This window comes from Anomaloglossus baeobatrachus, chromosome 1 (assembly GCF_048569485.1).
Source record: "Anomaloglossus baeobatrachus isolate aAnoBae1 chromosome 1, aAnoBae1.hap1, whole genome shotgun sequence".
In the NCBI taxonomy this organism is placed as follows: domain Eukaryota; kingdom Metazoa; phylum Chordata; class Amphibia; order Anura; family Aromobatidae; genus Anomaloglossus; species Anomaloglossus baeobatrachus.
The window spans coordinates 825711858-825738460 of record NC_134353.1 but is presented as its reverse complement, the minus strand read 5'-3'; the positions used below and the strand labels follow the sequence as shown (position 1 = coordinate 825738460).

The following is a 26603-nucleotide window of genomic DNA, read 5'->3' as shown; positions in this document are numbered from 1 at the left end:
GATGAGTTCTCACCCATCAGCTGTCTCCCAAATACCCGGAACAAAAGAACATTGTCTATACCTCATCCCATCTCCTTATGAATTGTAAACCATTGCATAAATACTAATTATTACTCTTTGTATTTTTCAGAATTTACAGTTCCAGCTGCCTATGCTGATATCCTACAAAAATGTGGAGAACGGGTGCCTCTCTCGAATAAGGATGGAGGAGTACAAACTGAATCCTCTGCTGTCCTCTATTGACGTATATCAGTGATATACCTGGATACACTGTGCAAGGCCCCGATACCACTAATGACTAGGAGAGCTTCTCCTTTCTGATCTAAATATGTTACACATGAGATCAATACATGAAATCTTCTCAGCCAAGAACCCAAAAGGCCACGAAGAAGATGAGGACTCCACATTCTGATTCTCAAATATTCCCCTTGCTGCAATGACTTTGCAAGGGCTTGGATGTTCAGACGAAGCGTCCGGATGAATTACCTGCCTAAATCTCTTGGTGCATGTGCTCTATACAATACGGCCGCCTTTATGCAAAACATTGCACATCACTTGACATTTGAAGAAATGAATTGTGCATTTTTATATTCATGATAACATACATTTATACCTACCGTATAATGGCATATTATTGCACAGGGATCCTTCTCCATTCAGTTGTCCTTTTTATTTGTTTTTTTTTTTCTCCATTCTTTATACAATTTATCATCTCTAATATTATTGTGTCGGGTTGTATTTACGGAAGATTAGGGAATTCCAAACCTGCCCCTTGAGCGTTAAACTAGGTGGATTGGCGTTACTGATGGCTTCCGGTTACATGAGCGACCGCTGACGAGGAGGCATCCTATACATGTACATCCATCTGTACCTAAATAGAAAAATAAACCATGCGGAAATCTGTTCCTCGCCTGTGCAGACATGAATGGGATTATTCCAGGGCAAGTAGACAGCTTCCAGTTAGCCATGAGGGTTGTTAACACTTCAAAGGGTTGTCCAGTAATGTGGTCGTACCCACCACGAATGGTCTGATCTCTGTGGCCATGCACACCGCGAATGATCTGATCTCTGTGGCCGTACCCACTGCGAATGATCTAATCTCTGTGGCCGTACCCACTGCGAATGATCTAATCTCTGTGGCCGTACCCACTGCGAATGATCTCATCTCTGTGGCCGTACCCACTGCGAATGATCTCATCTCTGTGGCCGTACCCACTGCGAATGATCTCATCTCTGTGGCCGTACCCACTGCGAATGATCTAATCTCTGTGGCCGTACCCACTGCGAATGATCTAATCTCTGTGGCCGTACCCACTGCGAATGATCTCATCTCTGTGGCCGTACCCACTGCGAATGATCTCATCTCTGTGGCCGTACCCACTGCGAATGATCTCATCTCTGTGGCCGTACCCACTGCGAATGATCTAATCTCTGTGGCCGTACCCACTGCGAATGATCTAATCTCTGTGGCTGTACCCACTGCAAATGATCTGATCTGTGGCCGTACCCAGCCCGAATGATCTGATCTCTCCGGCCGTACCCAGCCCGAATGATCTGATCTCTCTGGTCGTACCCATCGCGAATGATCTGATATTTGTAGCAAAGCACACCGCAGATGATCTGACCTCTGTGGCCATGCTCACCGCAGATGATTTGACCTCTGTGGCTGTACCCACCGCAAATGGTTTGATCTCTGTGATTGTACCCTCTGCGGTGATCTGATCTTGGTGGCTGTACCCACTGTAGTGATCTGATCTCTGCGGCCATACCCACAGCGGATTATCTGGTCCCTGTAGCTGCACCCATTGCAGTGATCTGATCTTTTTGGCCATACCCACCACGAATGATCTGATCTCTGTGGCCATGCACACTGCAAATGGTTTGATCTTTGTGGCTGTACCCACAGCGGATGATCTGGTCTCTGTGGCTGTATTCTCTACCGATGATCTGGTCTCTTTGGCCGTACTCACCACAAATGATCTGATCTCTGTGGCCGTCCGCACCTTGACATACCTACATAGGATGTGCGAGACCCGCTATTTTGCTGCAGGCACATACCTGAAAATTGCATTACTTGTCAACCCCATAATTGTACATCTGCAAAAGACTTCACAAATATGCAGACACCTTGAAGTAGAACGTCTACAGGCGGAGACCGACTTAAATATTTGCTTGTCTTTCTATCATTTTCACATTTTAAGTCTTATCCCATATTTCACTTTTAACACTTTTTTTGTTTTTGGTTTTTTTTTTCCCCACAAATTTGTTCTCATTTCCATCCTCACAGTAACCAAAAGCAGCAGTCTGATAAGTTTCTTCGCAATGCACTGTGGTTTGCTGCAGTTTATACCAGAGTTAAGAAATGTTTTCATGAAAAAAGTATAAACTATTTATTAAAAAAAAGGTATATTTTTATATGGGAAATATGTCAAAATAGAGCAGCAGTAAACAGTAGTATTTATTAGACTCAGTTGGCGGTAGATCTGAGTTCGGTAGTCGTATTACACCAGGTGATTACACAAGAAACGCACAATGACGGTGTCTACAGAGGAGCTGTACGTCTTTACACTTATGAGTGTAATACTTTACCCATTTAAACCATTCCAGATTTTAATACTACGTATAATATATTTTCAGGATTATATTGTTTTGTTTTTATTAAATGTAGCTTTTACATTTGCACACATTTTTTTGTTTTTTCCCTTTTATACATTAGAATTTCCCGAGTAAGTGCGATCGTTCTATTGTGGTATCTGATGTAAGTCTGACGTTTAAGTAAAGTGAATGTATTTGTAAGGACCGTTATTGAGAGGACACAAAGGTCATTAGTCAGAATTGAAATGTGTATGAACTAATGTATATCGACTTTTTTTCATGATTTAAGGGGAATCTGTCAGCAGTTTTTTGTGATTTACTATCTGAGTAGCATAATGTAAGAGCAGAGTGCCTGATTACAGTAATATGCCAATTGCTGTATACAATCAGTGTTTTATCAGCAGGAGATTATCACTGCAAGACTTGATGTTGAGTGCCAGGCATTCCAGCTAATCTGTGTAACCTCGCCTCCACCGCTGATTGGCAGCTTTCTGGCAATGTTGACCGTAAGCTGCCAATAAGGGGTGTGGGCGGGATTATAGAGGTCAGCATTCTGTGCATTGTTAAATCTACAGCAGATAAAACAATGATTTTATCAATATTGCACCAAGCAGTCCAATAAGTGACACATGCCTAGAATCAGGGTCTCTTCTCTGACTCCATAGCAGAAACGTGCTGATAGATTAATTTAAATGATTTGCGAATGTCTTCTACCACAGTATTAGTCCATTATGTTTTGTAACTTTTTTACCTTTTAATCTGAGTTACCATAAATTTGAGAAAAGAAATGGTAGTAAACTGAAGACATGCGCAAGACAATTGATGGTGCAATCACTTGCTTTATATTGGAAGATGGGACTACTCCGAGCCAGAATATACGGGCAGATTTCGCCCGCAGCTTTCGTGTCTACGTATGGCTCCAGTTACCAAAGAGTGATGTCTGCAGCCGTATTTACCCCTGCGAATATCCTTCTGACGAAGGTGGGGGGAAGGAGTACGCAGATCTCAGACTTTGCTGATAAAGGTGACATTTGCACAGACTCCACAACATATATTGACTTGCTGTGGATCTGTCACATGCCCTTGTTACTTTACACTGCAAACAGTTTTCAGAGTGTGTGTATATAAGGTTTGTTAAAATCTCCACTATGCTGCTACTGTACAATTCTATTGTGGAAAATCCGCATTTAACATTTCAGAATATACCCTCTGTGTTTTTCTGTGCATCCCGGATATTCACTATCCAATATGTGTCAGCACAGAATGACCAAACCAAGCACTGGCGCTTGGTGCATCAGGGTCGGGCCAAACATAAGTGCACCTTCCCACCTGCTTGTTTTCCCTCCTTTCTCCAGGCTCCCCTCTTTGATTGACAGCTCTGGCTTCATAGTCAGAGACTGGAGGAGATAGAGGAAAAACAAGCAGGTGGGAAGGTGCACTTATGTTTGGCCCCGCCCTGATGCACCAAGCTCCTGTGCTTAGTTTGAACAGTCATTCTGCGTTGACAGTCCCTTTAAAAGGAATCTGTTAGCAGATTTTTTTCTGCCTCATCTAAGAGCAGCATGATGTAGGCAAAGAGATCCTGAGTTCAATAATGTATCACTTAGATTAGTGGGTGCAGCCGTTCTAACACAGTGAAAGATTTTAGATTTTGTATGTATCAGAGCTCTGTGAGCTGTCCCCGCCTACACCAGGCTTTCCGTGTACATTTCCATAGACAGAAGCTGCTAATCACAGAAGGGGGACGGAGTCTGACTACAGCTCATTAGCTGCTGAGACCCACTAATGATAAAGATAAGAGGCTTCTACTAAGGGGTACTTCTCACATGGTGAGATCGCTGCGGAGTCGCAGGTTTTGTGACGCAGCAGTGACCTCATTAGTGATCTCGCTGTGTGTGACACTAAGCAGCGACCTGGCCCCTGCTGTGAAATCGCTGATCGTTACACTCTGTTCTGGTTCACTTTTTGGTCGTCGGGCTTCCGCCGGGCAGCACGCATCGGTGTGTTTGACACCTTACCCAACGACCTCGTTTGCAACTCACGTAGGTGTGCATCTTCGTTGTTTTCCGCGCCCTCTCTGTTCTGATTTTTGAGCGCTACTGTGTTCGGATTGGCCACTTCCATCCTCTGTTCTGGCTTGTAGATCGCAGTACATTTCAGAGGGCTGAATTTGCTTGTTCCGGACCGTGTGTAGCAGCAGATCGTAATACAGTCCATTCTGCATCGGGACTGTAGGATGGACAAGGAGAGGGATGGAAGCGCGATTATGTTGCCTTCTCTAAAGTCAAGGCCGCCCAGTCACAACGCAGTTACGATCACCAATCGGAGCAGAGGGGGCGCGGAAAAGGCAATATAGATGCACGCCTATGTTACTAATCAAGATTTGAATCGTGCTGTGTGACATGGTCCCAGCGACCGCCGTATTGTTGCTGCATCGTTGGGAAGATCTGACTGTTTGACAGCTCACTAGCGACCCTCTAGCGACGTACCAGCGATCCTGACCAGGTCGTATCGTGGTCGAAATCGCTGGTACGTCTTTTAGTGAGACGGTACTCTAACATTGCAGGTAAACAAAAACAGAAGGAGAGATAAGAGACACATGGCTGAATTCTGTTTCTAACTCTTGCAGCATGCTGTCTTCAGGTTACATTGCAGAAACCTGCTGATAGTCCCTTTTAAGGTGAAAGCCTGCACAGGAATGGGACACATGCACAACACCCTGTCAAATCTGTTAACTCTATCCCTTCCCACACACGCCCTTCTACCCTCCCGTTAAGTCCACTTCTAGATTTGCCATATATCCAGAGCTTTAGTCCGGCTTCACTGATTTAGTTTACAGCTTTTAATTAGTCAATAAATCAAACGGATCCTTTTAGTAAGTGACAGGCCATGTGTAATTAGCTTGGGTGCTCAGAGTCTGGGCTCTTCACAGACCAGGACGTTTTACAGTGATTTGGATACACCCAGTGGGAGTGTAATTGAAAGCTTTGTGATGACGAGGCTGATTGTGGTCACTTACAAGGACTATTTTGGACTTAAGACAGGAATTGAGAAATAATGCAGAAATCAAATGGTCTTGTGGTATAATTAAAGGCCTTCCCACCACTAGGGTCTCTATTAAAAGGGGTATGCCAATAGTCAAGATCCTATCCCAATATGTAGTAGGTGTAACAATAATAATTTTAGCAAACATCTCCAGTTAGAAATGTAGTTCAGTTCTCCTGATGAAGCCATGTCTCTTACCTCATGTGCAGGGCATTGCAGTGTAGGTATCCATGGTTACAGCCGTAGCCATAGTTACCTAAGCTGTAATGCCCTGCACATGAGGTAAGAGACATGGCTTCATCAGGAGAACTATGCTAAATTTCTAATTGGAGGTATTTGCTAATATTATTATACCTACTACATATTGGTATAGGATCTTCGAGACGGGAATAACCCTTTAAGTCTCAGTTGTGACCGGAGTTGAAGGACTTGAGTCACAGCAACACACTTAGGGTGGCGTTACACGGTACGATATATCGTGCTATATGTCATCGAGGGTCACTTAATTCGTGACGCACATCCGGCATTGTTAGAGATGTCGTACCGTGTGACCCCTCCGAACGACTGTTAACGAGCAAAAATACTCACCTTATCGTTACTCGTTGACACGTCGTTCATTTTCATAAAGTCGTTCCTCCTTCTGCGCGCCGGTTGTTCATCGTTCCCGAGGCAGCACACATCGCTATGTGTGACACCCCGGGAACGACGAACACCGCTTACCTGCGTCCCGTCGGCAAAGCGGAAGGAAGGAGGTGGGCGGGATGTTACGTCCCGCTCAACTCCGCTCCCTTTGCTTCTATTGGCCGGCGGCTGTGTGACATCGCTGTGACGCCGAACGTCCCTCCACCTTCAGGAAGAGGATGTTCGCCGCCCACAGCGAGGTCGTCCGGGAGGTAAGTACGTGTGACGGGGGTTAAAGACTGTGCGCCACGGGCAACGAATTTGCCGTGACGCACAAACGACGGGGGCGGGTGCGATCGCTCGTGTGATCGCACAATAGATAGTACCGTGTGACGCCGCCCTTACATTAGGATATCTAGCAGATCCCCGAGACTACAACCACACCAACTGATCAACTACCCAAAGTGTTAAAATGTCTTCTGGAAAGTTGTAGCCACCTATACCTAGGTCCACAAGATGGGTCCCATAATCATGTACTTCCCTGAAGCCTTCATCCCTAAGAAACCGCAACAAGAGCCCACAATTTCATCATTGATAGGGGTCATACTGGCTCTGTGATGGGCGTTATGTGCTGCTGACAGTTTCCTATTAGAAGCGTACCTCACTGCTCTGTGCCACACGTTAGTAGAAAGCTCCAAAGGTGGTCATGTCCTTTTGGCTTTGGACCCTGTAAGTAAAAAACAAAACACTTAAGCGCAATCTCATTGACTCCACTTGTGAAAACTATATAATATGGTATTGATCTCTTAATATTTTTAGATGTACATTTTCCAAAGGTCTTATCTATTGCAGTGATTCCTTTCACTAATGACCTACATATAGTAGTCTGGTTAACGGTGAATTATTTTTTTAAGCTTGCCCATATTTTCAGCAATTCCTGCCAAACCTGTTAGTGCCAAGTGGGAAAGGGGCTGCCTGTCTTTTTTCACTTGCTATGCCAGCCCCCTTTTCTGTGATTTAGCTGCTGAACAGAATTGGAGGGGGCTGGTTTAGCCATTGAAACGAGCAACAAACCTTCGTTCTAGGATCAATGGTTAGGTGACAACAGAGGAAATGTTCCCCTGTTCTGAGCATAAAGCCAAAAATGTAGTGTTTGAATCTGGGACTGAAGCGGCTTAACATTGGACAGCACAGTGGCTGAGTGGTTGGCCCTGTGTGCCGCCTCAGTGGTTGGCCCTGTGTGCCGCCTCAGTGGTTGGCCCTGTGTGCCGCCTCAGTGGTTGGCCCTGTGCGCCGCCTCAGTGGTTGGCCCTGTGCGCCGCCTCAGTGGTTGGCCCTGTGCGCCGCCTCAGTGGTTGGCCCTGTGCGCCGCCTCAGTGGTTGGCCCTGTGCGCCGCCTCAGTGGTTGGCCCTGTGCGCCGCCTCAGTGGTTGGCCCTGTGCGCCGCCTCAGTGGTTGGCCCTGTGCGCCGCCTCTGTGGTTGGCCCTGTGCGCCGCCTCTGTGGTTGGCCCTGTGCGCCGCCTCTGTGGTTGGCCCTGTGCGCCGCCTCTGTGGTTGGCCCTGTGCGCCGCCTCTGTGGTTGGCCCTGTTGCTTTGCAGTCCTGTGGTTCTGGGTTCAAATCTCTCCAAAAGGTAACATCTGCAAGGAGTTTGCATGTTCTCCTCATGTTGCATGCGTTTCCTCCAGATACTCTGGTTTCCTCCCACACACCAAAGTTACTGATGGAGAATATAGATTGTGAGCTCCAATGGGGACAGTGATAATGATGTATCAAAAATGCTGTGGAAATTAGTGTCACTATATAATTGAAAGGAAATAATAGAAACATTAATAGTATGATTTACTACTTTAAACAGTTATTATTTTTTTTTTTAACTGGACAACCCCATTAAGACTTTCTGGTGTAAACTCACAACACGTCTACACAAAATCATACATTAGTATTTTTTTTTTTTATTTTTTTAACTGTTCTGTCAATCATGCTTCTGTCTGCTGGAAATAACCACAAGAGAAGGTTGGTCTGAAATTGTAAATAATTTACAATAATCGGAGACCTGTTGGTGACTGTATGTTTGCATGTAGTCGTGTGTTGTATGTATGTCTATGTCTTTTATACAAAAAGCATTTGCAACTCTGTTCTCCTCCATGAATGACTCTTATTAAAACCAAGTATGTAATCCGAGTTTTGATTCCATTTCTTTCCATATCCGGAGTCGCGCAGCAATGTTATACAGACGTTATGACCAAGCATGTAGTCTTTCCACTAACAGATTATTCTCTGGCCTGATCAATTTGCATGGGTGTCAGGATATAAACTATTTACCTTGGTCACATTTGATAACTAGATCTGAATTATTATTTTTTTCTACTGAGCTGTATGTATAAACCATTTGTGCCATAGTATGTGTGTTTTGTTTTTTTAAATTGACCAAAATAACATTGAACTCTGAGTAATACCGTACTAAATATAGAAAAATTGTCATTTATACAATAAAATCAAGCCTAAGGTTGTAATAGATTGGGGTGGTGGCGTACCTGCCATTCTGGGCACTGGCGGACGTAGAAAAGGTCCCCTGTGCAAAACCACTATATGGGCCCTTTGCAGTCCAATAACTCTTCAAAATGCACAAGTCCACCAATTTTGGAAGTAGAAATGCTCCCCCCCCCCACCTCTTACCCAGGCGGCTGCACCAATGATATGTCCGCACCTGAACATAAATCCATAGAATCATATGCTACAGCAAACGTCTCGCATATATGTCTCAACACTGGTTGACCCAAGCCTCCAAACCACCACCAAGTCTAGTTTATCTTGTGCTCACACCCAGATAGTGACTTCCCCAATTTGTTTTATACGTCAATCATCAGTTCATACGTCAATCAGTGTACATGTTGCTACTAGTGATGAGTGTGCCGTTACGCGATTGTTCGTTAGGGTTCTCTGTGCAGATGGCGCACTGAGTATGATGGAAGTCAATGGGAAACAAGCATTTTTAAACTCCGATACTCGATCGAGTAAGGAGCAGTGGCAAGCACGTTCTCTCATTGCTTGGTCCCTACGCTTTGGCCATATACAACCTACATGGTGTCGCCACCTTTCAATTATTCCTGATTGTGGTTTCCCTGAAAATAAGGCCTAGCATCCAGATTTTTCCAGATTTTGGGACTAAAGCCCCCGTCACACATAGTGATGTCGTTAGCGAGATCGCTGAAATGTCACAGGTTTTGTGACGCAACAGCAACCTCGCTACGTGTGACACACAGCAGCAACCACCCCCCGCTGCGATATCGCCGATCGTACCTGAACGTCCGGGTTTATTTTTGATCGTTGGTGTCCCGCTGGGCAGCATGCATTGCTGTGTTTTTCCTTTGTACTTTCAACGCCCGTCAGAATAGCTGCTGTGTGACAGGGTCCCAACAATCGCCGTATCGCGTATCTGCCTGTTTGACCGCTCACTAGCGACCATGTAGCGATGTACCAGCGATCCTGACCAGGTCGTATCGTTGTCTGGATCGCTGGAACGTCGCTACGTGAAACGGGGTCCTTAGCTTCAAATATAAGCCCTACTATAAAAATAAGCCCTAGTTATAGTTCAGCAGAGTTCATACTGTTTATAATTTATTCAAGGCTATATATCATTAGTGAAATAGTTGCTTTTTTGTCTCTCAGAGGGGCATTAGTTTGATAGGAACCCAACAAAAAGAGGTCTCCTTGCCGTTGACTGTTGGTCTCACATAAAACTGGCCATTTTTGTGTGCTAAGTATCTTAATTTTTACATGTTTTTCATAGCAGTAATGCATGTCTATATTCCCATATTCATTGTTCCACATGTCTGGGCACTCTTTTCTTATCTTAGCACAGTCACTATCTTAGTATTGGTCATCATATCTTAGCCGTACAGAGTGCAATGGTCTCCGATTTGTTACTTTTTGATTTTTGTTCATGAATACTGGTAGATTGTTGTACATCGAAAAAGGAAAGATCTCAAGAAATTCATGATGGCATTAAGCTTGGAGAGTTTTGATGATCCACAATGTGATGACGTGATTATATTTGAATAAATGTTGTATTTTTTTTATTTATTTTTCTTGTTCAAGCATAAATGTAAATTTTTGTTTATGGGCAAAAAAAAGAGACTTAAGACACTTTCCTATTTTTTGGAGAAACCACAGGTGCCACTTAGTTCCAGTCACAAAGAATTCTCCCCTCATACAAATGTGCCAGTCAGAGCCCTTATAATATTATACACTTTACCTTTCACGGTCCTGCATTACACTCCATACAATAGCTATGCCAGTCTCTTCCTGTGTCCATCACTGGAGAATTGGGTCAGAATGGATAATGATGCATCATTCTAGGATTACGTCATGAATTTGAGGCGGTCTCAACAAATCTTTGTTATATGGTTGGGTGGGCATGAGCCACACACGAGGCCCACAATGTGCATTTGGCACCTGAGTCACCTTCCAACCAACCTGCTGTTGTATCTGACCTACAGAGTAGAGTTTCCTTTTACCAAGAAGCAGTTTCACTCCGACAACATAGGTGGGTTTTGCCTGGGAAATTAACAAATCTTTGTTTTTGGAGGGGATATGGATGCAACTAGCAGATAAAGCTCTAATAGATGAACTTCCCATTAAACAACCAAGGTGAGATCACTAAGGTATGGGGGTTTTTTTTTGGAGGTGATGATCCTTAAAGTCCACAAGAGTCTGGACAATATCTCAAAATGTGAGTGGAAAGATGCTATTACACAGGACCCTTTCTTTGTAAAGATGGTGCCGGATGCTGATGGTCTTTGAAACACTTTTTATAGAAGCATTTTCAGACCATTAGGTCCAATCGGTTCCTTATGAATAAAACAGCCGTAACCCCCATATTCTCTAAACGTTCTCTGTTGTGTTTCCCATACACTCCGTGATATTTCAGCTTTTTGTAAAAGTCCAAAATATGCCACTCACCCCTGCTTTAATAACAGGAGGCTTCGGACACAAGTTGCCCCCCCCTGCACATAATTCTAGGATAAGCCATCACTTTCTGACCTACGGGATCCATCAGCCAGAGGCCCAACACTCCCACCATTCCAATTCTAAAAAGAGTGGCTACAGCGTTGCGTTCCTTTCACTAGATTGCTGTTGTGTTGATCATAATATCGGGTGACTGGGGTACCAGCTATAGTATCCTAGAACAGCCGGTGTCCCTGAGGGTTACAGGGTGGGGAAACCCGAATCAGGTGGAACAGTGCATCATTTTCAGGATGGGTTGCAATTAGTTATAAGCGAGCACTACCGTACTTGGGTATTCGGCACTCGTAACCAGCAGTTAATGCTCGGATTAGTGAGACGAGTAACGAGTATAATGGAAGTCAATGGGAAACTAAAGCATTTTTCCGGGAAATCTTCATGCAAAATGCTAGGGTTCCCCATTGCCTTCCATTATGCTCATCTACTCGTTGCTCCCATCTAAGCATCCAACTGCTCGTTAAAAGTGCCGAGCACCCAAGCATGGTAGTGCTCGCTCATCACTAGTTACGAGTACCGGGCACCCGAGCATGGTAGTGCTCGCTCATCACTAGTTACGAGTACCGGGCACCCGAGCATGGCAGTGCTCGCTCATCACTAGTTACGAGTACCGGGCACCCGAGCATGGCAGTGCTCGCTCATCACTAGTTACGAGTACCGGGCACCCGAGCATGGTAGTGCTCACTCATCACTAGTTATGAGTACCGAGCATGGTAGTGCTCGCTTATCACTAGTTATGAGTACCGAGCATGGTAGTGCTCGCTTATCACTAGTTACAAGTACCGAGCACCTGAACATGGTAGTGCTCACTCATCACTAGTTATGAGTACCGAGCATGGTAGTGCTCGCTTATCACTAGTTACGAGTACCGAGCACCTGAACATGGTAGTGCTCACTCATCACTAGTTGCGATCCAAATAGTCAGACCCTCAGTGTCCTAAAGATAGGGGTATACCGTGCTTTATATGAAGACCATAACCCTTTAAAGCCTCCTAAACACAATTTAGATACTAAATTAAAATATGTGACTTGAGACTACCAATGTATTGGGATACATTCTGACATTCATTACCATGACCCCTTAATATCCGAATTCTTGCATCTTGACTTGTGTAACTGCACAACCGACTGTTTGTGGATTACTCAGATAACCAGTAGAAGGAGGTCTTCACTTTTCTTACTTTCCCTCACATATAAAAAAAATTAAGTGTTGGAAACCCAGTTCCTTCCCCAGCATGTGACCATAGATGTCATGTATTAATCCCATCAATTACATTGCAAGAAATTTGCATGGGTGTTACTGTGTGAACATGCCCTAAATAAAAAAGAAATGACCAATGATCTTAGTTTCTAAAGGCTTATGAACATCTCCGTTTTCAAAAATTGCTTGTTTTTATATTGAAAGCTAAAAGCATTGGATGTAAATTTATGATTTTGTAATGCTTGGGGGTTAAACTTGTCATTTTCTTGCAAGCTATTTTATATTGATGTTTATTGCAATAAAAATGCAAAGTTCATATTTTCTGGCTTTCGTCTTGTTTTTTCTTCTAAAATTCCAGCTCTACTCACTTTGCGTCTCACCTCTTCTCTTTAGTCTTCCTTTCAGCAAACGTGTTTTGCTATGTGGGCTGTACATTAGGTGGGAACACTGATGTTCTTGAGCGACAACATCTTGTCTTTTGGTCTTGGGAACTGGTGGAAAGGATTTTAACGAAATAAGTAGTCGGCGAGACATGAGAGAAAAAAAATCCAAAATTCAAAGAAAAAATCGCATCCTTATTCGTTGTGTTGGATCCTTTAAAGTGAATAGGAATGATAGTTCCATACTGGCTTGACAGAGGCTGAAAGAACCTACTTTTGGCCTTTGGTAAATGGTCGTCTATGGTGGTGTTGCTGTATAGATCGGGAAAAGCTCCTACATAGGACAAAGTTCCACTTGTGAGTGACTGACTCGTGCGAGTCTCGCATCGATATCATCCGCCACGGCCGCACACTCTTTGGACAGGAGCCTCTCAGCTGCATGGAAATACATGCAGCTGACCCCGCTCTTGTCTGGAGAGTGTGCAGCCATGCCGGGTGATACCGATGTGAGACTCGCACGAGTCATACACAAGTTAAACCGTACCCTTATACTGTAGAAGTGTGCAGATAGGCTACACTTGGCCTTATGGAGATAAAGAATCGTTCCTATTGGACACTAAAGCACACATCATAGTGATAGTTATTCTTTTCTGCAGATTTCCAGCTTTGCTGTGTAGACTGAGACAAAACAGCAGAGTCATTTCTTTGTAAAAAAAAAAAATAAAATCCTTGCTTTGCTGTTAATAAAACTAAAATTTATAACACATTCTATTTTAATCTGAATGTCCAACTTTGGAGTCATTAGTTTGTTACAAAGTTGTAGTGACATGCTGCAACGAAACATTTCTGAAAACTCATAGGTTTATGGTCTCATGTGTCTGCCCTAATTTAAAAAAAAAAAAAAATAATTGCTTGGAAGTATAGCCCATAAAAGTAATAGAAGCTAAAGGCCGCTTTACACGCTGCGATATCGGTACCGATATCGCTAGCGTGCGTTCCCGCCCCATCGGTTGTGCGACACGGGCAAATCGCTGCCCGTGTCGCACAACATCGCCCAGACCGGTCACACATACCTTCCCTGCGACGTCGCTGTGACCGGCGATCCGCCTCCTTTCTAAGGGGGCGGTTCGTTCAGCGTGTCAGCAGCGTCACTGAACCGCCGCCCAATAGAAGCGGAGGGGCGGAGATGAGCGGGATGTAACATCCCGCCCACCTCCTTCCTTCCGCATTGTGGCAGGGAGGCAGGTAAGGAGAGCTTCCTCATTCCTGCGGTGTCACACGGAGCGATGTGTGCTGCCGCAGGAACGAGGAACAACTCCGTTACTGCTGCAATAACGATAATTGAGAATGGACCCCCATGTCACCGATGAGCGATTTTGCACGTTTTTGTGACGATGCAAAATCGCTCATTGGTGTCACACGCAACTGCATCGCTAATGCGGCCGGATGTGCGTCACAAATTCCGTGACCCCAACGAGTTCACATTAGCGATGTCATAGCGTGTAAAGCCCGCTTTAGACCTCAATTCATCATTGCCTTTGTGTCTGTTGTTTTTTTTTTTTGTCTCTTTTTGTGTTTTGCACTTTTTTTTTTTTTTCTTTCTTAGTTTCCACCTAATTCATTATTCTATTTGCCTCCTCTTTGCAGTTTTATATGTGCTTGCCTGTATTTTTTGTTTTCTGCTTTGTGGGAAGATTCTAGGAATTCCAGATGGTTTTCACTGATTCGCGAATTGCGCCTTTTTAAAAATTTGCAAAATTTGGCATAAATTTACTGTCCTATCCAGGTGTATTTACAAGAACATCATAAATTTAGGCATTTTTGCAAATTTTTAGTTTTTATTTTTGCACCAAATTGCAACTTTTAGTGTCTAAAGCAGTTTAAATTGGGAAGGTCATTTTTTTTTTTGTGGACTTTATGCTAAATTCTCGAATCACGTGCACCATTTTGATGAATTTGACGCCAAAAAACGGCAACTTATACTCCAAGACAAAAGTTAAGTGACTTAATCCCCCCCCCACAAATGATGAATCGGGGGGGTTTGATTTATACATTTAAATGGACCTACAGTTAGGTCCAGAAATATTTGGACAGTGACACAAGTTTTTGTTATTTTAGCTGTTTACAAAAACATGTTCAGAAATACAATTATATATATATAATATGGGCTGAAAGTGCACACTCCCAGCTGCAATATGAGAGTTTTCACATCCAAATCGGAGAAAGGGTTTAGGAATCATAGCTCTGTAATGCATAGCCTCCTCTTTTTTAAGGGACCAAAAGTAATTGGACAAGGGACTCTAAGGGCTGCAATAAACTCTGAAGGTCTCTCCCTCATTAACCTGTAATCAATGAAGTAGTTAAAAGGTCTGGGGTTGATTACAGGTGTGTGGTTTTGCATTTGGAAGCTGTTGCTGTGACCAGACAACATGCGGTCTAAGGAACTCTCAATTGAGGTGAAGCAGAACATCCTGAGGCTGAAAAAAATCCATCAGAGAGATAGCAGACATGCTTGGAGTAGCAAAATCAACAGTCTGGTACATTCTGAGAAAAAAGGAATTGACTGGTGAGCTTGGGAACTCAAAAAGGCCTGGGCGTCCACGGATGACAACAGTGGTGGATGATCGCCGCATACTTTCTTTGGTGAAGAAGAACCCGTTCACAACATCAACTGAAGTCCAGAACACTCTCAGTGAAGTAGGTGTATCTGTCTCTAAGTCAACAGTAAAGAGAAGACTCCATGAAAGTAAATACAAAGGGTTCACATCAAGATGCAAACCATTCATCAATTCCAAAAATAGACAGGCCAGAGTTAAATTTCCTGAAAAACACCTCATGAAGCCAGCTCAGTTCTGGAAAAGTATTCTATGGACAGATGAGACAAAGATCAACCTGTACCAGAATGATGGGAAGAAGAAAGTTTGGAGAAGAAAGTGAACGGCACATGATCCAAGGCACACCACATCCTCTGTAAAACATGGTGGAGGCAACGTGATGGCATGGGCATGCATGGCTTTCAATGGCACTGGGTCACTTGTGTTTATTGATGACATAACAGCAGACAAGAGTAGCCGGATGAATTCTGAAGTGTACCGGGATATACTTTCAGCCCAGATTCAGCCAAATGCCGCAAAGTTGATCGGACGGCGCTTCATAGTACAGATGGACAATGACCCCAAGCATACAGCCAAAGCTACCCAGGAGTTCATGAGTGCAAAAAAGTGGAACATTCTGCAATGGCCAAGTCAATCACCAGATCTTAACCCAATTGAGCATGCATTTCACTTGCTCAAATCCAGACTTAAGACGGAAAGACCCACAAACAAGCAAGACCTGAAGGCTGAGGCTGTAAAGGCCTGGCAAAGCATTAAGGAGGGGGAAACCCAGCGTTTGGTGATGTCCATGGGTTCCAGACTTAAGGCAGTGATTGCCTCCAAAGGATTCGCAACAAAATATTGAAAATAAAAATATTTTGTTTGGGTTTGGTTTATTTGTCCAATTACTTTTGACCTCCTAAAATGTGGAGTGTTTGTAAAGAAATGTGTACAATTCCTACAATTTCTATCAGATATTTTTGTTCAAACCTTCAAATTAAACGTTACAATCTGCACTTGAATTCTGTTGTAGAGGTTTCATTTCAAATCCAATGTGGTGGCATGCAGAGCCCAACTCGCGAAAATTGTGTCACTGTCCAAATATTTCTGGACCTAACTGTATGTCCACGCAATGAATAAATATTACTCCACACTAAATAAACAAAATATACCGTGCTATGGCTAAAATAAAACCAAATATATAGGAGAAAATAAATCAGAAAAACATTTGTCTTCTTTATGAAAAAAAACCCAAAAAACTTCAAGCCAGCTTCTTGCCAGATTTCATTTGTGACTCGCTCCAAACTACTCCAGGACTCATTTACTGTCTTTGAACTATCTCCAGAACTGGAGGAAAACCTACTTAAGTGATTATTGAATTAGATAAATGTTACACTTTCCGTGTCACATCGAATTAATTGAATCTATTCGCAGTACTGCTTAATTAAAGAGGCACGACTAAATGTTACGTTTGATGCATCATATAATCAGCTTACACTCACAAGACAAAATAAAAAGGGCTATTTTTGGTTTCCGTAAGGATCATGTGTAATAAGAGTTTAGACTGTGCAGTAATATTTCCTGTATCCGTTTAATATTTATCAGTGTTGTCAACTGTACAAAGAGCTCTGAAGAGATGTATACGAGGGGCGATCCAAAAGTAATGATAATCGGTTATTTCTATTGCACACAGAAATTAAAATAAAATGTTTTCTTCTCTCTTAGGTACCCACTAGTCCAGGAAAAAAAATCACTTAAATAGGCCACGATTCCCGGGAGCTACATTCATTTGAATATGAACTGCCGAGGAGAGAACATCAAGATGGAAAAAAACGACAAGCACTGAACTCCACTTTCTGCTTCTACGTTGTCTCTTTATCGTTTTCTCTCGTCTGTCTCGTCTCTTACTCTCTCTTGCTCTCACTCTCTCGTGTTCTCTCTCGTGTTCTCTCTGGCTCTCTTGTTCTCTCTCTCGTGTTCTCTCTCGTGTTCTCTCTCTCGTGTTCTCTCGTGTTCTCTCTCTCTCGTGTTCTCTCTCTCATTTTCTCTCGTGTTCTCTCTCTCGTGTTCTCTCTCTCGTGTTCTCTCTCTCGTGTTCTCTCTCTCGTGTTCTCTCTCTCGTGTTCTCTCTCTCGTGTTCTCTCTCGTTCTCTGGTTCTCTCGCATGTTCTCTCTCTCTGGTTCTCTCTCTCTCTCTCTCTCTCGTTCTCTCTTGTTCTCTCTCTTGTTTTCTCTAGTGTTCTCTCTCTCTCGTTTTCTCTAGTGTTCTCTCTCTCTCTCGTGTTCTCTCTCTCTCTCGTGTTCTCTCTCTCTCTCGTGTTCTCTCTCTCTCGTGTTTTCTTTTGTTCACTCTCGTCTTTTCTCTTGTTCTCTCTCTCTCTCGTGTTCTCTCTGGTTCTCTCTCTCGTGTTCTCTCTGGTTCTCTCTCTCGTGTTCTCTCTGGTTCTCTCTCTCGTGTTCTCTCTGGTTCTCTCTCTCGTGTTCTCTCTCTCTAGTGTTCTCTCTGGTTCTCTCTCGTGTTCTCTCGTGTTCTCCCTGGTTCTCTTGTGTTCTCTCTCTGGTTCTGTCGTGTTCTCTCTCTCGTTTCCTCTTGTGTTCTCTCTCTCGTTTCCTCTCGTGTTCTCTCTCTCTCTCTCTCGTGTTCTCTCTGGTTCTCTCTCGTGTTCTCTCTGGTTCTCTCTCGTGTTCTCTCTCTCTCGTGTTCTCTCTCTCTCGTGTTCTCTCTCTCTCGTGTTCTCTGTCTCTCGTGTTCTCTCTCTCTCTCTCGTGTTCTCTCTCTCTCGTGTTCTCTCTGGTTCTCTCGTGTTCTCTCTCTCGTGTTCTCTCTGTGTTCTCTCTCTCTCGTGTTCTCTCTCTCTCTCGTGTTCTCTCTCTCTCTCGTGTTCTCTCTCTCTCGTGTTCTCTCTCTCTCGTGTTCTCTCTCTCTCGTGTTCTCTCTCTCTCTCGTGTTCTCTCTCTCGTGTTCTCTCCCTCTCGTGTTCTCTCTCTCTCGTGTTCTCTCTCTCGTGTTCTCTCTGGTTCTCTCTCTCTCGTGTTCTCTCTCTCTCGTGTTCTCTCTGGTTCTCTCTCTCTCGTGTTCACTCTGGTTCTCTCTCTCGTGTTCTCTCTCTCGTGTTCTCTCCCTCTCGTGTTCTCTCGTGTTCTCTCTCTCTCGTGTTTTCTTTTGTTCACTCTCGTGTTTTCTCTTGTTCTCTCTCTCTCTCGTGTTCTCTCTGGTTCTCTCTCTCGTGTTCTCTCTGGTTCTCTCTCTCGTGTTCTCTCTGGTTCTCTCTCTCGTGTTCTCTCTCTCTCGTGTTCTCTCGTGTTCTCCCTGGTTCTCTCTCGTGTTCTCTCTCTCGTGTTCTCTCTCTCTCGTGTTCTCTCCCTCTCGTGTTCTCTCTCTCTCGTGTTCTCTCTCTCGTGTTCTCTCTGGTTCTCTCCCTCTCGTGTTCTCTCTCTCGTGTTCTCTCTCTCGTGTTATCTCTGGTTCTCTCTCTCTCGTGTTCTCTCTGGTTCTCTCGTGTTCTCGCTCTCTTGTTCTCTCTCTCTCGTGTTCTCTCTTGTTCTCTCTCTCGTGTTCTCTCTGGTTCTCTCTCTCGTGTTCTCTCTCTCTCGTGTTCTCTCTCTCTCTCGTGTTCTCTCTCTCTCTCGTGTTCTCTCTCTCTCTCGTGTTCTCTCTCTCTCGTGTTCTCTCTCTCTCGTGTTCTCTCTCTCTCTCGTGTTCTCTCTCTCTCTCGTGTTCTCTCTCTCTCTCGTGTTCTCTCTCTCTCGTGTTCTCTCTGGTTCTCTCTCTCTCTCTCGTGTTCTCTCTGGTTCTCTCTCTCTCGTGTTCTCTCTGGTTCTCTCGTGTTCTCTCTCTCGTGTTCTCTCTCTCGTGTTCTCTCTCTCGTGTTCTCTCTCTCGTGTTCTCTCTCTTTCGTGTTCTCTCTCTTTCGTGTTCTCTCTCTCTCGTGTTCTCTCTCTCTCGTGTTCTCTCTCTCTCGTGTTCTCTCTCTCGTGTTTTCTCTCTCGTGTTCTCTCTCTCGTGTTCTCTCTCTCGTGTTCTCTCTCTCTCGTGTTCTCTCTCTCTCGTGTTCTCTCTCTCGTGTTCTCTCTGGTTCTCTCTCGTGTTCTCTCTCGTGTTCTCTCTGGTTCTCTCGCATGTTCTCTCTCTCTCTCTCTCGTGTTCTCTCTTGTTCTCTCTCTCGTTTTCTCTAGTGTTCTCTCTCTCTCGTGTTCTCTCTCTCTCTTGTGTTCTCTCTCTCTCTCGTGTTCTCTCTCTCTCGTGTTCTCTCTCTCTCTCGTGTTCTCTCTCTCTCTCGTGTTCTCTCTGGTTCTCTCTCGTGTTCTCTCGTGTTCTCTCTCTCTCGTGTTTCTTTTGTTCACTCTCGTGTTTTCTCTTGTTCTCTCTCGTGTTCTCTCTGGTTCTCTCTCTCGTGTTCTCTCTGGTTCTCTCTCTCGTGTTCTCTCTCTCTCGTGTTCTCTCTGGTTCTCTCTCGTGTTCTCCCTGGTTCTCTCTTGTGTTCTCTCTCTGGTTCTCTCGTGTTCTCTCTCTCGTTTCCTCTTGTGTTCTCTCTCTCGTTTCCTCTCGTGTTCTCTCTCTCTCTCGTGTTCTCTCTGGTCTCTCTCTCTCGTGTTCTCTCTCTCTCGTGTTCTCTCTCTCGTGTTCTCTCTCTCTCGTGTTCTCTTCTCTTCGTTCTCTCTCTCTCTCGTGTTCTCTCTCTCTCGTGTTCTCTCTCTCTCGTGTTCTCTCTCTCTCTCTCTCGTGTTCTCTCTCTCTCGTGTTCTCTCTCTCTATCGTGTTCTCTCTCTCTACATCGTGTTCTCTCTGGTTCTCTCTCTCTCGTGTTCTCTCTGGTTCTCTCGTGTTCTCTCTCTCGTGTTCTCTCTCTCGTGTTCTCTCTCTCGTGTTCTCTCTCGTGTTCTCTCTCTCTCGTGTTCTCTCTCTCTCGTGTTCTCTCTCTCGTGTTCTCTCTCTTTCGTGTTCTCTCTCTTCGTGTTCTCTCTCTCTCGGTGTTCTCTCTCTCTCTCTCGTGTTCTCTCTCTCTCTCGTGTTCTCTCTCTCTCTCGTGTTCTCTCTCTGTGTTCTCTCTCTCTCGTGTTCTCTCTCTCTCGTGTTCTCTCTCTCTCTCTTCTCTCTCGTGTTCTCTCTCTCGTGTTCTCTCCTCTCGTGTTCTCTCTGGTTCTCTCTCTCGTGTTCTCTCTGGTTCTCTCTCTCGTGTTCTCTCTGGTTCTCTCGTGGTCTCTCGTGTTCTCTCTCTCTCGTGTTTTCTTTTGTTCTCTCTCGTGTTCTCTCTGGTTCTCTCTCTCTCGTGTTCTCTCTGGTTCTCTCTCTCGTGTTCTCTCTGTTCTCTCTCTCTCGTGTCTCTCTCTCTCTCTTCTCGTGTTCTCTCTGTTCTCTCTCGTGTTCTCTCGTGTACTCCCTGGTTCTCTCTCGTGTTCTCTCTCTCGTGTTCTCTCTCTCGTGTTCTCGTCTCTCTCTCTCGTGTTCTCTCCCTCTCGTGTTCTCTCCCTCTCGTGTTCTCTCCTCTCGTGTTCTCTCTCTCTCGTGTTCTCTCTCTCGTGTTCTCTCTGGTTCTCTCCCTCTCGTGTTCTCTCTCTCTCTCTCGTGTTCTCTCTCTCGTGTTCTCTCTGGTTCGTCTCTCTCTCATCGTGTTCTCTCTGGTTCTCTTCGTGTTCTCGCTCTCTTGTTCTCTCTCTCTCGTATTCTCTCTTGTTCTCTCTCTCGTGTTCTCTCTGGTTCTCTCTCTCGTGTTCTCTCTGTTCTCTCTCTCGTGTTCTCTGTCTCTGTGTTCTCTCTCTCTCGTGTTCTCTCTGGTTCTCTCGTGTTCTCTCGTGTCTCTCTCTCTCGTGTTTTCTTTTGTTCACTCTCGTGTTTCCTCTTGTTCTCTCTCTCTCTCGTGTTCTCTCTGGTTCTCTCTCTCGTGTTCTCTCTGGTTCTCTCTCTCGTGTTCTCTCTCTCTCGTGTTCTCTCTGGTTCTCTCTCGGTTCTCTCGTGTTCTCCCTGGTTCTCTCTCGTGTTCTCTCGTGTTCTCCTGGTTCTCTCGTGTTCTCTCTCTCGTGTTCTCTCTCTCGTGTTCTCTCTCTCGTGTTCTCTCTCTCGTGTTCTCTCTCTTTCGTGTTCTCTCTCTTTCGTGTTCTCTCTCTCTCGTGTTCTCTCTCTCTCGTGTTCTCTCTCTCTCGTGTTCTCTCTCTCGTGTTTCTCTCTCGTGTTCTCTCTCTCGTGTTCTCTCTCTCGTGTTCTCTCTCTCTCGTGTTCTCTCTCTCTCGTGTTCTCTCTCTCGTGTTCTCTCTGGTTCTCTCTCGTGTTCTCTCTCGTGTTCTCTCTGGTTCTCTCGCTGTTCTCTCTCTCTCTCTCTCTCGTGTTCTCTCTTGTTCTCTCTCTCGTTTTCTCTAGTGTTCTCTCTCTCTCGTGTTCTCTCTCTCTCTCGTGTTCTCTCTCTCTCTCGTGTTCTCTCTCTCTCGTGTTCTCTCTCTCTCTCGTGTTCTCTCTCTCTCTCGTGTTCTCTCTGGTTCTCTCTCGTGTTCTCTCGTGTTCTCTCTCTCTCTCGTGTTTTCTTTTGTTCACTCTCGTGTTTTCTCTTGTTCTCTCTCGTGTTCTCTCTGGTTCTCTCTCTCGTGTTCTCTCTGGTTCTCTCTCTCGTGTTCTCTCTCTCTCGTGTTCTCTCTGGTTCTCTCTCGTGTTCTCCCTGGTTCTCTCTTGTGTTCTCTCTCTGGTTCTCTCGTGTTCTCTCTCTCGTTTCCTCTTGTGTTCTCTCTCTCGTTTCTCTCGTGTTCTCTCTCTCTCTCGTGTTCTCTCTGGTTCTCTCTCTCTCGTGTTCTCTCTCTCTCGTGTTCTCTCTCTCTCGTGTTCTCTCTCTCTCGTGTTCTCTCTCTCTCGTTCTCTCTCTCTCTCGTGTTCTCTCTCTCTCGTGTTCTCTCTCTCTCGTGTTCTCTCTCTCTCTCGTGTTCTCTCTCTCTCGTGTTCTCTCTCTCTATCGTGTTCTCTCTCTCTATCGTGTTCTCTCTGGTTCTCTCTCTCTCGTGTTCTCTCTGGTTCTCTCGTGTTCTCTCTCTCGTGTTCTCTCTCTCGTGTTCTCTCTCTCGTGTTCTCTCTCTCGTGTTCTCTCTCTCTCGTGTTCTCTCTCTCTCGTGTTCTCTCTCTCGTGTTCTCTCTCTCTTTCGTGTTCTCTCTCTTTCGTGTTCTCTCTCTCTCGGGTTCTCTCTCTCTCTCTCGTGTTCTCTCTCTCTCTCGTGTTCTCTCTCTCTCTCGTGTTCTCTCTCTTGTGTTCTCTCTCTCTCGTGTTCTCTCTCTCTCGTGTTCTCTCTCTCTCTCTCCTCGTGTTCTCTCTCTCGTGTTCTCTCCCTCTCGTGTTCTCTCTGGTTCTCTCTCTCGTGTTCTCTCTGGTTCTCTCTCTCGTGTTCTCTCTGTTCTCTCGTGGTCTCTCGTGTTCTCTCTCTCTCGTGTTTTCTTTTGTTCTCTCTCGTGTTCTCTCTGGTTCTCTCTCTCGTGTTCTCTCTGGTTCTCTCTCTCGTGTTCTCTCTGGTTCTCTCTCTCGTGTTCTCTCTCTCTCGTGTTCTCTCTGGTTCTCTCTCGTGTTCTCTCGTGTTCTCCCTGGTTCTCTCTCGTGTTCTCTCTCTCGTGTTCTCTCTCTCGTGTTCTCTCTCTCTCTCTCGTGTTCTCTCCCTCTCGTGTTCTCTCCCTCTCGTGTTCTCTCCCTCTCGTGTTCTCTCTCTCTCGTGTTCTCTCTCTCTCGTGTTCTCTCTGGTTCTCTCCCTCTCGTGTTTCTCTCTCTCTCTCTCGTGTTCTCTCTCTCGTGTTCTCTTCTGGTTCTCTCTCTCTCTCGTGTTCTCTCTGGTTCTCTCGTGTTCTCGCTCTCTTCGTTCTCTCTCTCTCGTATTCTCTCTTGTTCTCTCTCTCGTGTTCTCTCTGGTTCTCTCTCTCGTGTTCTCTCTGTTCTCTCTCTCGTGTTCTCTCTGGTTCTCTCTCTCGTGTTCTCTCTGGTTCTCTCTCTCGTGTTCTCTCTGGTTCTCTCGAGTCTCTCGTGTTCTCTCTCTCGTGTTCTCTCTCTCTCGTGTTTCTTTGTCACTCTCGTGTTTTCTCTTGTTCTCTCTCTCTCTCGTGTTCTCTCTGGTTCTCTCTCTCGTGTTCTCTCTGGTTCTCTCTCTCGTGTTCTCTCTGGTTCTCTCTCTCGTGTTCTCTCTCTCTCTCGTGTTCTCTCTGGTTCTCTCTCGTGTTCTCTCGTGTTCTCCCTGGTTCTCTCTCGTGTTCTCTCGTGTTCTCCCTGGTTCTCTCTCGTGTTCTCTCTCTCGTGTCTCTCTCTCTCTCTCGTGTTCTCTCCCTCTCGTGTTCTCTCCCTCTCGTGTTCTCTCCCTCTCGTGTTCTCTCTCTCTCTCGTGTCTCTCTCTCGTGTTATCTCTGGTTCTCTGTCTCCCTCTCGTGTTCTCTCTCTCTCTCGTGTTCTCTCTCTCTCGTCTTCTCTCTGGTTCTCTCTCTCTCGTGTTCTCTCTCTGGTTCTCTCGTGTTCTCGCTCTCTTGTTCTCTCTCTCTCTCGTGTTCTCTCTGGTTCTCTCTCGTGTTCTCTCATGTTCTCCCTGGTTCTCTCTCGTGTTCTCCTCTCTTCGTGTTCTCTCTCGTGTTCTCTCTCTCTCTCTCTCTCTCGTGTTCTCTCCCTCTCGTGTTCTCTCCCTCTCGTGTTCTCTCTCGTCTCGTGTTCTCTCTCTCGTGTTCTCTCTGGTTCTCTCCCTCTCGTGTTCTCTCTCTCTCGTGTTCTCTCTCTCGTGTCTCTCTGGTTCTCTCTCTCTCGTGTTCTCTCTGGTTCTCGTGTTCTCGCTCTCTTGTTTCTCTCTCTCGTGTTCTCTCTCGTGTTCTCTCTCGTGTCTCTCTCTCTCGTGTTCTCTCTCTCGTGTTCTCTCTCTCGTGTTCTCTCTCTCGTGTTCTCTCTCTCGTGTTCTCTCTCTCTGTTCTCTCTCGTGTTCTCTCTCTCGTGTTCTCTCTCTCTCGTGTTCTCTCTCTCTCGTGTTCTCTCTCGTGTTCTCTCTGGTTCTCTCTCGTGTCTCTCTCTCGTGTTCTCCTCTGTTCTCTCTCGTGTTCTCTCTCTCTCGTTCTCTCTCTTCTCTCTCTCGTCTTGTCTCTCTCTCTCGTTTCTCTCGTGTTCTCTCTCTCTCGTGTTCTCTCTGTTCTCTCTCTCGTGTTCTCTCTGGTTCTCTTGTGTCTCTCGTGTTGTCTCTCTCTCGTGTTCTTTGTCACTCTCGTGTTTTCTCTGTTCTCTCTCTCTCTCGTGTCTCTCTCGGTTCTCTCTCGTGTCTCTCTGGTTCTCTCGTCTCTCGTGTTCTCTCTCTCTCGTGTTCTCTCTGTACTCTCTCGTGTTCTCTCGTGTTCTCTTCTGTTCTCTCTGTTCTCTCTCTCTCTCGTGTTCTCTCTCTCGTTTCCTTGTGTTCTCTCTCTCGTGTCCTCTCGTGTTCTCTCTCTCGTGTTCTCTCTGTTTCTCTCTCTCTCGTGTTCTTCTCTTCTCGTGTCTCTCTCTCTCGTGTTCTCTCTCTCTTCTCGTGTTCTCTCTCTCTCTCTCGTGTTCTCTCTCTCTCGTGTTTCTCTCCTCTCGTGTTCTCTGTCTCTCTCTCGTGTTCTCGTTATCTCTGGTTCTCCTCGTGTTCTCTCTCTCGTGTTCTCTCTCTCTCGTGTTCTCTCTCTCTCGTGTTCTCTCTCTCTCGTGTTCTCTCTCTCGTGTTCTCTCTCTCGTGTTCTCTCTCTCGTGTTCTCTCTCTCGTGTTCTCTCTCTCGTGTTCTCTCTCTCGTGTTCTCTCTCTCTCGTGTTCTCTCTCTCTCTCGTGTTCTCTCTCTCTCGTGTTCTCTCTCTCTCGTGTTCTCTCTCTCTCTCTTTCGTGTTCTCTCTCTCTCTCTTTCGTGTTCTCTCTCTCTCTCGTGTTCTCTCTCTCTCTCTCGTGTTCTCTCTCTCTCTCTCTCGTGTTCTCCCTGGTTCTCTCTCTCTCGTGTTCTCTCTGGTTCTCTCTCTCTCGTGTTCTCTCTCTCGTGTTCTCTCTCTCTCTCGTGTTCTCTCTCTCGTGTTCTCTCTCTCTCTCGTGTTCTCTCTCTCGTGTTCTCTCTCTCGTGTTCTCTCTCTCGTGTTCTCTCTCTCGTGTTCTCTCTCTCGTGTTCTCTCTCTCGTGTTCTCTCTCTCGTGTTCTCTCTCTCGTGTTCTCTCTCTCTCTCTCGTGTTCTCTCTCTCGTGTTCTCTCTCTCTCTCGTTCTCTCTCTCTCTCTCGTGTTCTCTCTCTCTCGTGTTCTCTCTCTCTCGTGTTCTCTCTCTCTCTCGTTCTCTCTCTCTCTCTCTCGTGTTCTCTCTCTCTCTCGTGTTCTCTCTCTCTCTCGTGTTCTCTCTCTCTCTCGTGTTCTCTCTCTCTCTCGTGTTCTCTCTCTCTCGTGTTCTCTCTCTCTCGTGTTCTCTCTCTCTCTCTTTCGTGTTCTCTCTCTCTCTCTTTCGTGTTCTCTCTCTCTCTCGTGTTCTCTCTCTCTCTCTCGTGTTCTCTCTCTCTCTCTCTCGTGTTCTCCCTGGTTCTCTCTCTCTCGTGTTCTCTCTGGTTCTCTCTCTCTCGTGTTCTCTCTCTCGTGTTCTCTCTCTCTCTCGTGTTCTCTCTCTCTCTCGTGTTCTCTCTCTCGTGTTCTCTCTCTCGTGTTCTCTCTCTCGTGTTCTCTCTCTCGTGTTCTCTCTCTCGTGTTCTCTCTCTCGTGTTCTCTCTCTCGTGTTCTCTCTCTCTCTCTCGTGTTCTCTCTCTCGTGTTCTCTCTCTCGTGTTCTCTCTCTCTCTCTCGTGTTCTCTCTCTCTCGTGTTCTCTCTCTCTCTCGTTCTCTCTCTCTCTCTCTCGTGTTCTCTCTCTCTCTCGTGTTCTCTCTCTCTCTCGTGTTCTCTCTCTCGTGTTCTCTCTCTCTCGTGTTCTCTCTCTCTTTCGTGTTCTCTCTCTCTCTCGTGTTCTCTCTCTCGTGTTCTCTCCCTCTCGTGTTCTCTCTGGTTCTCTCTCTCGTGTTCTCTCTGGTTCTCTCGTGTTCTCGCTCTCTTGTTCTCTCTCTCTCGTATTCTCTCTTGTTCTCTCTCTCGTGTTCTCTCTGGTTCTCTCTCTCGTGTTATCTCTGGTTCTCTCTCTCGTGTTATCTCTGGTTCTCTCGTGTTCTCTCTCTCGTGTTCTCTCTCTCGTGTTCTCTCTCTCTCG

General features: G+C 45.5%; 1 protein-coding gene across 2 annotated transcripts in view; it reads left to right on the top strand.

Annotated features, from left to right (window-relative positions):
* The window catches only part of LOC142253486 (phospholipid-transporting ATPase IG-like), a 258210-nt gene extending 252398 nt beyond the window's left edge, over positions 1 to 5812 (top strand). The window contains exon 29 of one of the 2 annotated variants that reach the window (XM_075325103.1): positions 131 to 5812. In XM_075325103.1, coding sequence (XP_075181218.1) covers positions 131 to 256 — 126 coding nt within the window. In that variant the 3' untranslated portion in view covers positions 257 to 5812. The remainder of the gene's footprint in view (positions 1 to 130) is intronic. The other variant, XM_075325104.1, reaches the window with a different exon arrangement.
* The last annotated feature ends 20791 nt before the right edge of the window (positions 5813 to 26603 follow it).